This window comes from Staurois parvus, unplaced genomic scaffold (genome assembly GCF_062004578.1).
Source record: "Staurois parvus isolate SC_StPar_1 unplaced genomic scaffold, SC_StPar_1.0 ptg000175l, whole genome shotgun sequence".
Classification (NCBI taxonomy): Eukaryota; Metazoa; Chordata; class Amphibia; order Anura; family Ranidae; genus Staurois; species Staurois parvus.
In genome coordinates this window covers 2,102,159-2,114,608 of record NW_028317971.1, presented here as the reverse complement: position 1 = coordinate 2,114,608, position 12,450 = coordinate 2,102,159, and the positions used below count along the sequence as shown (strand labels likewise).

General features: G+C 38.6%; 2 protein-coding genes across 2 annotated transcripts in view; both read left to right on the top strand.

The window, feature by feature from the left end:
* The window catches only part of LOC149462378 (uncharacterized), a 140,944-nt gene extending 136,149 nt beyond the window's left edge, over nt 1–4,795 (top strand). Inside the window, exon 9 of the mRNA XM_089677007.1 lies at nt 4,370–4,795. Within this exon, the coding sequence (XP_089533133.1) occupies nt 4,370–4,438 (69 nt within the window). The 3' untranslated portion in view covers nt 4,439–4,795. The remainder of the gene's footprint in view (nt 1–4,369) is intronic.
* Nucleotides 4,796–10,308: 5,513 nt separating this feature from the next.
* The window catches only part of LOC149462377 (uncharacterized), a 459,390-nt gene continuing 457,248 nt past the window's right edge, over nt 10,309–12,450 (top strand). The window contains exon 1 of the mRNA XM_089676871.1: nt 10,309–10,475. The gene's annotated coding sequence lies outside the window, so the exon portion shown is untranslated. The remainder of the gene's footprint in view (nt 10,476–12,450) is intronic.

The following is a 12,450-nucleotide window of genomic DNA, read 5'->3' as shown; positions in this document are numbered from 1 at the left end:
ATCTTTGCAATTTATTAAATATAAAAAATGAAAAATCCACATGTACATAAGTATTCACAACCTTTGCCATGACACTCAAAATTGAGCCCTGGTGCATCCTGTTCCCACTGGTGCATCCTGTTTCCACAACTTGATTGGAGTCCACCTGTGGGAAATTCAATTGATTGGACATGATTAGGAAAGGCATAAACCATGATTAGGAAAGGCATAAATAAGGTCCCACAGTTAACAGTGCATGTCAGAGCACAAACCAAGCCATGAAGTCCAAGGAATTGTCCGTATACCCCCGAGACAGGATTGTATCAAGGCACAAATCTGGGAAGGGTAAAGAAAAATTTCTGCAGTATTGAAGGTCCCAATAAGCACAGCAGCCTCCATCATTCATAAATGGAAGAAGTTTGGAGCCACCAGGAATCTTCCTAGAGCGGGCCGCCCAGCCAAAATGAGCAATCGAGGGAGAAGGGCCTTAGTCAGGGAGGTAACCAAGCACCCGGTGGTCACTCTGAAAGAGCTCCAGCATTTCTCTGTGGAGAGAGAAGAACTTCCAGAAGAACAACCATCTCTGCAGCACTCCACCAATCAGGCCTGTATGGTAGAGTGGCCAGACGGAAGCCACTCCTCAGTAAAAGGCAAATGGCAGCCCTCCTGGAGTTTGCCAAAAGGCACCTGAGGGACTCTCAGACCATGAGAAACAAAACTCTCTAGTCTGATGAAAGAAAGATTGAACTCTTTGGCCTTAATGCCAAGTGTCATGTCTGGAGGAAACCAGGCACCGCTCACCACCTGGCCAATACCATCCCTACAGTGAAGCATGGTGGTGGCAGCATCATGCTATGGGGATGTTTTTCAGCGGCAGGGAGACTAGTCAGGATCGAAGGAAAGATGAATGCAGCAATGTACAGACACATCCTTGATGAATCCTGTTCCTGAGCGCTCTGGACCTTGAGACTGGGGCGACTGTTCATCTTTCAACAGGACAACGACCCTAAGCACACAGCCCACATAACAAAGGAGTGGCTACTGGCAAACTCTGTGAATGTCCTGGAGTGGCCCAGTCAAAGCCCAGACTTGAACCCGATTGAACATCTCTGAAGAGATCTGAAAATGGCTGTGCAGCGACGATCCCCATCCAACCTGATGGAGCTTGAGAGGTACTGCAAAGAAGAATGGGAGAAATTGCCCAAAAATAGGTGTGCCAAGCTTGTAGCATCATACTCAAAATGACTTGAGGCTGTAATTGGTGCTAAAGGTGCTATTACAAAAGTATTGAGCAAAGGCTGTGAATACTTATGTACACATGTTTTTTTTTTCCATTTTTTATTTTTAATAAAGTGTAAAGATTTCAAAACAAACTTCTTTCACATTGTCATTATGGGGTATTGTTTGTAGAATGTTGAGGAAAAAAATGAATTTAATCTATTTTGGAATAAGGCTGTAACAAAATGTGGCAAAAGTGAAGCACTTTGAATACTTTCTAGATGCACTGTAGATGTATTATAATTCCATCAGATCATATTTATACTTGTTAGCCCCCGTACCTTCAGCAATAGCTTCAAATTAGATATTTCTTGTCATGTTAAAGTAAAAAAAAACTCCCACTGTAGCAAACATAACCCCTGAATGTAAACATTGCTCTGGTCATGAAAGGGCAAAACCCTCTGGCTGTTCATTGGTTAACTACTAAGTAAATACCAGCCATAAATTTACTGCATGCCTGTATACAGAATAGTACTGCCCTCACACTGCATTTTACACCATGAACTTTGGTAAGGAGAACAGCAACAAAAATATCCTCTTTCCAGCCTAGAAGAAAGGAAATGTCAACAGCTTTTTTTTATCTCTCATCAGTATACTTAAGGTTTACCTCCCAGTTAGTAACACTTGTCTGTGATTTTCGGGATTCTATAATGAAGACTGTTCAACACTGTATTATATAATTTACCATGGTTGCACAAAGCAGTCTTTATTTGCTGCCCCTAACTACCCTTTTGCAACCTAACCTTTATATTTTATATTCGGGTTTATTTAGTAAAACTGAAGAGTACAAAATGTGGTGCAGCTCTCTATAGAAACCAATCAGCATCCACATTTTATTGCCAAAGCTTAATTGAACAAGCTGAAGTTAGAAGCTGATTAGCTACCATGCAGGGGCGGACTGACCATTCGGAAACTCGGGCGCCGCCCGAGGGCCCGGGGTCAGTAGGGGGCCCCATGAGATGCCCCTGGTACCTTTTTCATAGGCTTTTTGAGTTTGGACAAGGACACAGGGGCCCCATGATTCCCTATTGCCCGGGGGCCCCATGAGTTGTCAGTCCGCCCCTGCTACCATGAACAGTTGTGCCATAGTCTGAGAGCACCAGTCTAAGTAAATCTACTCCATTGCGTCGTAGAATTGATAGATCCTTCATTAACTTGCCTTCTGTATCTTACCATATGATACAATATACTGGACACGCCCTAATAACTGGATGCTTATATTGTCAATGTTGTTTATGTCTTTATAAATAAAAGGCAATAGTAATAATTCATTTGTAGTGCTGAAATGTTTCCCACCTACTGTAACTTTGCATACATTTTGGACATTAAGTAAATCTCAACAGCCACTGATCTATTGGCTTAAAATGTATAAACCCGAGGTAACTTGTGTATCATCACAGCCTACTCTGTTTGTTCTGTTGCTGAATTGTTTGGCATACTATTAGGCTAGGTTCACATCGTGCGGATGGTGCCGCTGCAGATCCGCACAAAACTCTGTGCAGCCGCACCACCCGCACAGAGGAATGCAGACCCGTGGGCGGGTGCCATTAGTTCTAATGGCACACCGCCCGTACTGGAAAACGCAATCATACTGGGAATCGAGGTTCCCATGTGGGCTGCGTTTTCATAAGAAGTGCAGGGACTTCTTCTTTGCGTGTCACGGGGCACGGGAGTCCATTCAAATGAATGGACTCTTGTGCCCGCGCAAAATGCAGCCCACATGGCTGCATATATGTGAACCAGGGCTTATACTTTTTACTGGGCCAATGTTGAGTTACCACCTGTCTACCTTTGCACAATGATTTCCTTTTGTTTTGGAATTATAAAAAAATTTCTAATAAATTCGTGAAAACAAAATGTATACACCCAAGAACAAAAATTTAATATTTTGTAGTTTACCAGCCCTAGGATGTGATATCTGCATTAGTTTATTTATTTATTTTTTGGAAGGCTTTTTTATTTTCATCTGATGATCCTACTAGTAACAAGTTTCCTGTTCTAGAATGACAATGTTCACTCACTGCACTGTCTTTATGGAGAAGCAGTGTTGTCACCCTAGTATAGACAATGTGTTAGAACTACAGAACACCTCCCCTCTATTTGTCTCCATAACATGAAGGTGGAGGAGTTCTGTAGTCCACAAATGTGAACTGGGAAGGGCTGATAGCACTGCTTGATACTGCATAGAGCAGAAAACGTTAATAGCTCACTGAATTACTGACATGATCAACAGCAGTCTTTGCACTTATCAAACATACATAACAAAACACTTTCAATGGTACAGTTAAAGACCACAGCAGAGCTGATATTCATTGTTAAGATTTACATACATTTAACAAATCAGTATTCCTACAGCAATCAAGGAAAGGCAACCACAGTATAGGACCAGTTCCAGTTTGCAGGAAGCTACTTAAAGTGATTGTAAATGTTCTTTTTCTTAAAATAATAAATGTGATACCTGCTCTGTGTATAGGTATTGCACAGAGCAGCCCCAAACTTCCTATTCTGGTGTCCCCTGCTGGAACTCCAGGCTCCTCCTCTTCTGCATGTGCTACTGCCTATGGTGGCACATGTGCATGCTCTGTCCTGAGCTGGGCTCGGCCCTGCCCCCAGTTCTGTCCCCATTTGTTTTGATTGACAGCTACAGCAGCCAATGGCTCCTGCTGCTGTCGGCCAAGCCTGAAAGAGCGGAGAGAGGAGAGAAGACCATCACTGGATACAGGACTTGGGTAATTATTTAGGTATGGGAGGAGAAAGAAACAGGCACTGAAAGGGTTTTTTTTACCTTAATGCATAGAATGCATTAAGACAAAAAACCTTATGACTTTAGAACCACTTTAACTAATCCAAATAATGTGTGCCTTAGGTAGGCACCTGTGATGACCTGGGTAGACCCTACTCCCATGGTGGGAATTTAACCCAACTTGAATGGTAAGACCAGACAAAGCATTGACATTAGGCAGTTTAAAGAAAATTAGGTAAACTGTTCCTGAATTTTAAATGTAAATGACAAGCTAAACCGCAAGGATCCTATGAATCATATACTTACAGTATATATAGATATACAGTATGTAGCTGAGTGGATATTTAAATACTTGTGGTTTTGTTACAGGTTGTCAAAGCTGCAGCCTTGCTGTTGTCACAGACCCCAGGTGAGGCATCAAGAGAAGAAGGTTTCTAATCACGTAACAGTGGCAGAGGTTTGCTCCACCTCGTACATCATCTGTCCTGTGAATTCAGGAGGAAGAATTAAATGAGTGTTAGAAATGACAGTATTTATCTACTGAAGCATATGCCTGTTTTTCTACTATATGTTGATAACCTGGAATAATTAACCATTTACAAGCTGAACACATGAACATCAACTAATTATTATAGCAGTTAATTTGTCAAATGTATTTCATTTAAAATGTTCGCCCCTTGAGGGTTAGGGACTGATGTGAATGTACAATATATTTGTAAAGCACTGCGTAAATTGGTGGCGCTATATAAGTACCTGTAATATATAAGTACCTGTAATAAAATAAATGTTTAACAATTTTGCTAGCTGTTACATCATTTATGATATTTTACTGAGCAACCAACATTTTAAATACATTTTGAAATGGATATAAGCTTTTTATGATATTTTTTTTATCCTAAAACATTACATGGTGTGGGCAATTGGTAGAATGTTCCTAGTGGTTGAATCTTATTTCTTTGATTTTATGCTAGGCATAAATTGCACTGCTTGTACGCTTCTCTATTTGCATCTAATTCATTTGTCCATGTGTACTTATATTTACCATAAAGGTTAAAGGTGCAGTCCACCAAAATGGATATATATATTTTTTTAATATCAGTCATAGATTATGCTTGTGAGATATATGCACTTCTGTTTTTAGATCTCTAAACCTGCTGAGATTTTTAATATTGGTTTCAGATGTTTCTGATGGATTTTTTTCATGAGTAATGCAACAGGAAGTACAGAAACACTCAAAAAGTGGGCAAGGAGATCTCACTGTTAAGAGTCTCTAAAATATCTTCAACTAAAACATCATATTTTGATGGACTTACCTTTTAAATAACTAAAAGGTATATAGACAATCTTTTCTTGTTCTAAGATAAACAAGACACTAAGGGTCGGTACACACTACCGCGACTTGGGATCCTAATTGTGAGACCCCAAGTTGCATGACATGTGAAATCGCATGTTAGTCAATGAGAGCTGTCTTAGCACTACTGAAGTCGCTCCGACTTTAGAAAAGGTTCCTGTACTACTTCAAGGCTTGCACCCATAGACTTTAATGGAAGTCGCCTCCAAGTTGGATCCTCAGCTATATTGATGTGATTTGGATCCGACATGACAGGAAAATTACCCAGGCATTACCTGAAAGTTGCTTCAAAGTTGCTTCAGAGTTGCTTCAAAGTAGTACTCATGTTTTCTGGAAAGTTGCATTGTAAGTCGTGCGACTTTCAGGTCGCAGTAGTGTGAGCCTACTATAACGGTTACTTGTTTTGATTAAAATGACAAATAAGACTGGGTCTTGTAGCTACCTGAGGGGATGATAACAAGCATTTTAGGGGGTGATAACAGAATTCTGGCCAAAGAATGCATAAGCGCAAGACATCGGAATGTGCATTAACGTGCATGTAAAAACGCAGCTTTTTACTGCATTTTTGATTCTGAAAACTCATGTAGCTAAAAAAACATTTTTCATCTTCTCAGTGTGCATGAGACCTTAGATTGATATCAGTGACTCATGCAGATAGGAGAGAGATCAGAGAGGAATAACACTTGGTGCTTTGGATTCATGGTAGTACACACTATAACGCTGTGTTCATTTTTCACATCTGAGGTTTACAACCACTTTAGGGCAAGTGATGCCCTAAGCACAGCTTAACAGTAGGGCAACGGTTTGCTCTCAGTTGCCTGACATGACATTTAAACTCATTAAGTGCTGTGAAATAAATGTTTGAAGATTTATAAACTTTCTTCAGTTGTCTTCCAGGTCACCCTCAGTCCAGACCCCACAACTGTTGCTTAATGGTTAATCCAACTCTGGCACAGCCAGGAAAGAGAGGTCCAGAGACGGAGGACCTGCAACACAGGGTGTAAATAAACTATGCAGGTTGTAGCATTTGGGCCTTGGTATGTATAAATCTGTGAAGAGGGAGGTTCGTATCAGTTAACTCAGGGAAAAGAATAAGTGTACTTTTTTTTAAAGTGCATTTATTCTTCAATGCCATTATAGCTAGGAGAAAACTCTGGTGTCCCCTTCCCTTGGTGCCTCACATGCTTATTTTGATTAATGGTTAATCCAGCCCTGATACATTGGTTTTTGTTGTGGTACATTGGACCCCTTATGAATACTTGGTACATTTAATGTTGGTATTTGTGTCTTTAGCTATTATATTTTAGCTATATTCTTGGTTTTCTTATGCAAATATCAGGGATGTAGTACATCCCTGGTATATGACTTCTACACACCAGTTATAATGACTTCCTTGTACAGTTGTGTTCAAAATAATAGCAGTGTGTTGAAAAAATTGTATAAAGCTCAAAATCCTTCTAATAGCTTTTATTTCCATACACACAAATGCATTGGGAACACTACACATTATATTTCAAATCAAAACATGAAGAAAAATATATCAAATTTGTGTTGTTCCTCTAAAAAAATTGAAGAAAAGTAAACATTAGACTGTTCAAAAAAATAGCAGTGTTTGTATTCTTCTTTACAAACTCAAACATTCACTATATAAACTGAAAAATGTTTGAAGATTTTGCTTTCCTTTGAGTCACTTAATGAATATTTAGTTGTATAAGCACTGTTTCTGAGAACTGCTGTACATCTGTGTTGCATGGAGTCAACCAACTTCTGGCACCTGTGAACAGGTATTCCAGCCCAGGATGATTGGACTACATTCCACAGTTCTTCTCCATTTCTTGGTTTTGCCTCAGAAACTGCATTTTTGATGTCACCCCACAAGTTTTCTATTGGATTAAGATCCGGGAATTGGGCTGGCCACTCCATAACGTCAATCTTGTTGGTCTGGAACCATGATGTTGCACGTTTACTGGTGTGTTTGGGGTTGTTGTCTTGTTGGAACACCCATTTCAAGGGCATTACCTCTTCAGCATAAGGCAGCATGAGCTCTTCAAGTATTCTGATGTATTCAAACTGATCCATTATCCCTGGTATGTGATAAATAGGCCCAACACCGTAGTATGAGAAACATTCCCATATCATGATGCTTGAGCAACCATGCTTCACTGTCTTCACAGTGTACTGTGGCAGGAATTCAGTGTTTGGGGGTCATCTGGCAAACTGTCTTCGGCCACAAAACCCAAAAAGAACAATCTTACTTTCATCAGTCCACAAAATGTTGCGCCATTTCTCTTTAGGCCAGTCAATGTGCTCTTTGGCAAATTGTAACCTCTTCAGCACGTCTTTTTTTCAACAGTGGGACTTTGCGGGGGCTTCGTGCAGATAGCTTGGCTTCACATAGGCGTCTTCTAATTGTAACAGTACTCACAGGTAACTTTAGACCTTCTTTGATCTTCCTGGAGCTGATTGTTGGCTGAGTCCTTGCCATTTTGGCTATTCTTCTATCCATTTGAATGGTAGTTTTTCGCTTTCTTCCACGTCTTTCAGGCTTTGGTTGCCATTTTAAAGCATTTGCCTATCATTTTCTGCACTTCTTTATAAGTTTTCCCCTCTCTGATCAACTTTTTAATTAGGGTACGCTGTTCTTCTGAACAATGTCTGGAACGACCCATTTTCCTCAGAATTTCAGAGAAAAATGCACTGTAACCAGCATGAACAACATTTGCTGCCTTCCTTCCTTAAATAAGGGCAATAATTGCCACCTGTTCTTCAAAGAATGAATGAACTCACTAATAGAACTCCACACTGCTATTATTTTGAACTTGCCCCTTTCAATTAGTGATTCAATTACACAGAATCAGCAGCATGCATGTCATGAGTGTTGGGTCTGTTGGATTTCTATTACTCTACTAGACCTGCTAGTAAATTATTTGCCATGTAGAAATATCATTTCTACCAAAAACAGTGATTGATCAGGTTAGTGATGTCTGACTGCTATTATTTTGAACACACCTGTATATAATGCAAAGTATGACAATGGCACCTATTCATGCAGTACTAATGTGTGAACATCACTTGACTTTCTTCAAGATGCAAAGTATGCTTTAAGGACTAGGAGCATCTGGATGAAAATCTAGGGCAGCACAGTGACTAAATGGTTAGCACTTCTGCCTGGCAGTACTAGGGTCGTTGATTCAAATCCCAACCACCTGCCTAGAGTTTGCATGTTATCCCTGTGTCTGCGTGGGTTTCCTCCCACACTCCAAAGACATGCTGGTAGGTTAATTGGATCCTGTCTAAATTGGCCCTAGTATGTGTATGTATGATGTAAGTTAGGGACCTTAGATTGTACACCCCTTGAGGGTTAGGGAGTGATGTGAATGTACAATATATATATATATGTAAAGCACTGCATAAGTTGACAGCACTACAGTATATAAGTACCTGTAATAAATACATCTCTATACTGAAAAAAGAATATAAAAACAATTACACAATATCATGTGGTAGTATGTCAGAAGAAATTATTGAACAGTGGCTAAATCAAACCACTAAGTACTATGGAGTATATGTGTGAAAACCAAGATATATATGTTAAATGACAGGATATTAGTTACAAAGCCAGTTTTTAAGAATTTGCAGAGAAGTGTTAATGAAGGCTCTGCAGTAAAATGAAAGGTCTGCTAAAGTTAGTCAATCACACTCCCTCTTTTCAAATCACCTTCTAGTGTCTGTAAAATGTACCTATAAAAAAGTTAGATTTATACTTACCACCATCTTCCATTTTGCTAAGTGTGAAGTCGTCTTTCTGGGAAGATTTTGTGTAATGCAGAGAAGGCGAAACCTTGCGAGAAGACATTCAATTGCAATTTGCAAAAGTGCCTTCTCACAAGCTTTTCTTCTGTATTTCTAAGGATCTTGCAGGAAGCAGTATGATATTATCATTGCATAGCTACCACAAAGAGAATATGGGGGTGAGGTAAATATAAACCCTAAGGGTCCTTTCACACGGGCGTTCTGTATGTCCCCTTTTCATCTCTCCGTTTACGGATGAAAAACAGACACCCATGTATTTCTATGGACTAGCGGATGTAAACGGATGATCATCTGTTAACATCCGTTAATGTCCGCATACGTTAACATCAGTTTTTTTGAACTGAAGAAAACCCTATTTTTCTTCTGTAAAAAAAACCCCAGGAATTGATGTAAACGGACATATGGTCCATTTTTGTATCTGTTTTGCATTGGTAAAGAATGTAAAAAACTGATGTAAAAACTGATGAGAAACTGATGAAAAAAACGGATGTAAACGGATGAAAAACAGATGTAAACGGATATGAAAATGGAGGAAAAAGTGAAGTCTTGATCCGTTTAGCTCCAATTTTGAAAAAAAAAAAAAAAAAAGTGACTGAACTAATGAAAAAAACTGAACGCCTGTGTGAAAGGGCCCTAACTTTTTTCTTTATAGGTACATTTTACACTTACTATGTAAGTGACTTGTGAAGAATGGACGGAGGCTTGTATAATGTAAGTGGACCTTGCACTTTACTGTACATTTGTACATTTTTATAAAATACAATCAAGGAGCTTGTCTATTTCTGAATTAACGAATGAAATGCACTGTGAGCGTACTTTGAAATCTGTATTGTACAGCACTGCAGTATTTCCTCATACCTGTCCTGTGCCTTTTTAAATGATCATTTGTGTTACTTTTTGCCCCAGGTGAGTTACCTTTGAAAGTTCTGAGTTGATTTGCTATCACAAACTTGGCTCAGAAATTCCTTCTGATTGCAGAGTTATTTTCCCAGAAGGGATGTTTTTTTTTTCTCTAACATTCCTCATAAGTGTGAGGTAGTGGTCCAAAGTAGGTTACGATGCATCCTGTCCACAGACAGGGCTGTGTGTGAACATATGGATGAGGGGTGGGATTCAGCTCCTCCTCTCTGCTCATAACTTCTCCTTACTCAAATTTACAATGTCATTCCTGCCAAATCTCACAATCTAGAACACATCAAACCCACAGGATTTTTTTTTTCTCTTGAGGCACAACTTTACATGTGGTGTTTTTAGCCATCTTTTCACATCTTAAAGAAACCTGACTTTTGCACTGAGACATGTATTACCCAGGTAAGAATAATTGGACGTCACTTTATGTGGACTGTGAACTGTGTGCAGAGATATGCTGTTAAGACCATGTACTATCAGAAGAAAAAGGAAAGTTCTTAGAATGCATTTTATTAGTCAGGAACAAGTGGGCTGCATACTGAAAAGTTATTGCCTTCATTTTAGAATAATTTAGTGACAGAATATTTTAAATTTCTACAAAATTCTGAATTTTCATTAACAATCTTTATCTTGGATTGTCCTACATATTAGGTGAGAGTGAATACTGCATCCTATAATACTTATTTATTTAATACTGTTTTCAAATATCTGCTGTTTACATTCACTGTATGAAATATCAAAGATGTAGAATTGCATTAAGGATTTAGTCCTCCTGCACACTTGACGTTTTTACAGCTGCTGTTTTTGGCTTTTGATGTTTTTTTCTACTGCTAGTAAACCCCCCAGCATGTTATCCTATGTGTCCATGCACACATAGACTGTAATCAACGGTTTTTGGCTGGGACGTTTTTTTGGCTGGTAAAGAAACCCAGGACTAGTGGATTTCTAGAGGAGTTTTTTAGCTGTAAAAACACTCTAATGCTGAAAAACGTGGTAAAACACTGCAAACCTGTGTTTTTGGACTTTAAAAAAAAAAAAAACACTAAGAAATGCAAACACGGAAAAACGCAGCTAAAGGTGGCAAAACGTCACTAAGCACTAATGCAAAAATGCTGAAAAAAGATGAAAAACACGTTTTTAACGTGACTTTACACAGCTAACGTTACCAGTGTTATCAAAACGTCCAGTGTGCATGAGGACTTATATTCTTACACAAAGTAATGGCCAGCATATGTAGTTACTGCCACATCTTGCTTGCAATATGGTACACAGATGCTGTTTTCCTAAAAACCTGTTTGGTATAATTAAAAAAATTATTTGCTAAAAAAGTTAAACAAGAAGCTAAGTAAATGAACAGTTAAATCCACTTTACATTTGTAACAGTATATTTATATGAAAACTAATGAAATGTAATGAAAACACTTAAAACAGGTGATTATTTAAAGGGAAAATCTTATCATTTTTAAGCTGTAGTACACCAATAATGATGGGTTAGAAGTCTTCAGTTAGTGTCCAGTGGAATTTGGGGTGCCTTGAACTTTTTTAGCAAGGACCTCTGAATAATTTGTTAATATCTGTTAATTTGCTGACATGTTTTATATTTCTTGTGGTTTATGACTTTTCAAGTGTAGTTGAGGGGCAATAAAATAACTATAGGTTGACTTCTCCCTACATGCACTTTTGAAGCTTAGTTTGAGAAACTTATACTGTATTTTCAGTGATCACATTTGAGTTACTATTGTATTATATTCATGATTTTTTTAAAACGTGACTTCACTATTTTTACATACTTGCTGTTACACATTTTCCTATTTGTAGCTCCATAGGAAACAGTACATGGCAGGTTAGTCCACGTTGAGATTTTATTTTGCATTTTTTCAGATATTCTGAAGAGACTGAACACTTAGATCTGGTTCACACTAGTGCGATTTCAGATGGAGCTGCACAGAATCGCATGACAAGGGAAATCACAGCAGGGTTATTTACTAAAATTACATGGTGCAAAATCTGCTGCAGCTATACATAGAAACCAATCAGCTTCCAGGTTTTATTGCCATAGCTTAACTGAACAAGCTGAAGTTAGAAGATGAATGACTACCATGCACAGCTGCACCAGATTCTGAGTGCTACAGTTTTAGTAAATCTCGCCCAGTGTTTTCAATGGTGTCCATTCACAGCAATGCAACCTTTTACAAAGCATTTTTGGAAAAGGTTCATATGCACAGATAGTTTCAAAATACATATGGGGTTGATCTACTAAATTTGGAGAGTGCGAAATCTGGTGCAGCTCTTTATTATTATTATTATACAGGATTTATATAGCTCCAACGGTTTTCAAAGTGCTTTACAAATGAAAGTAGAAATTACAGTTACAATA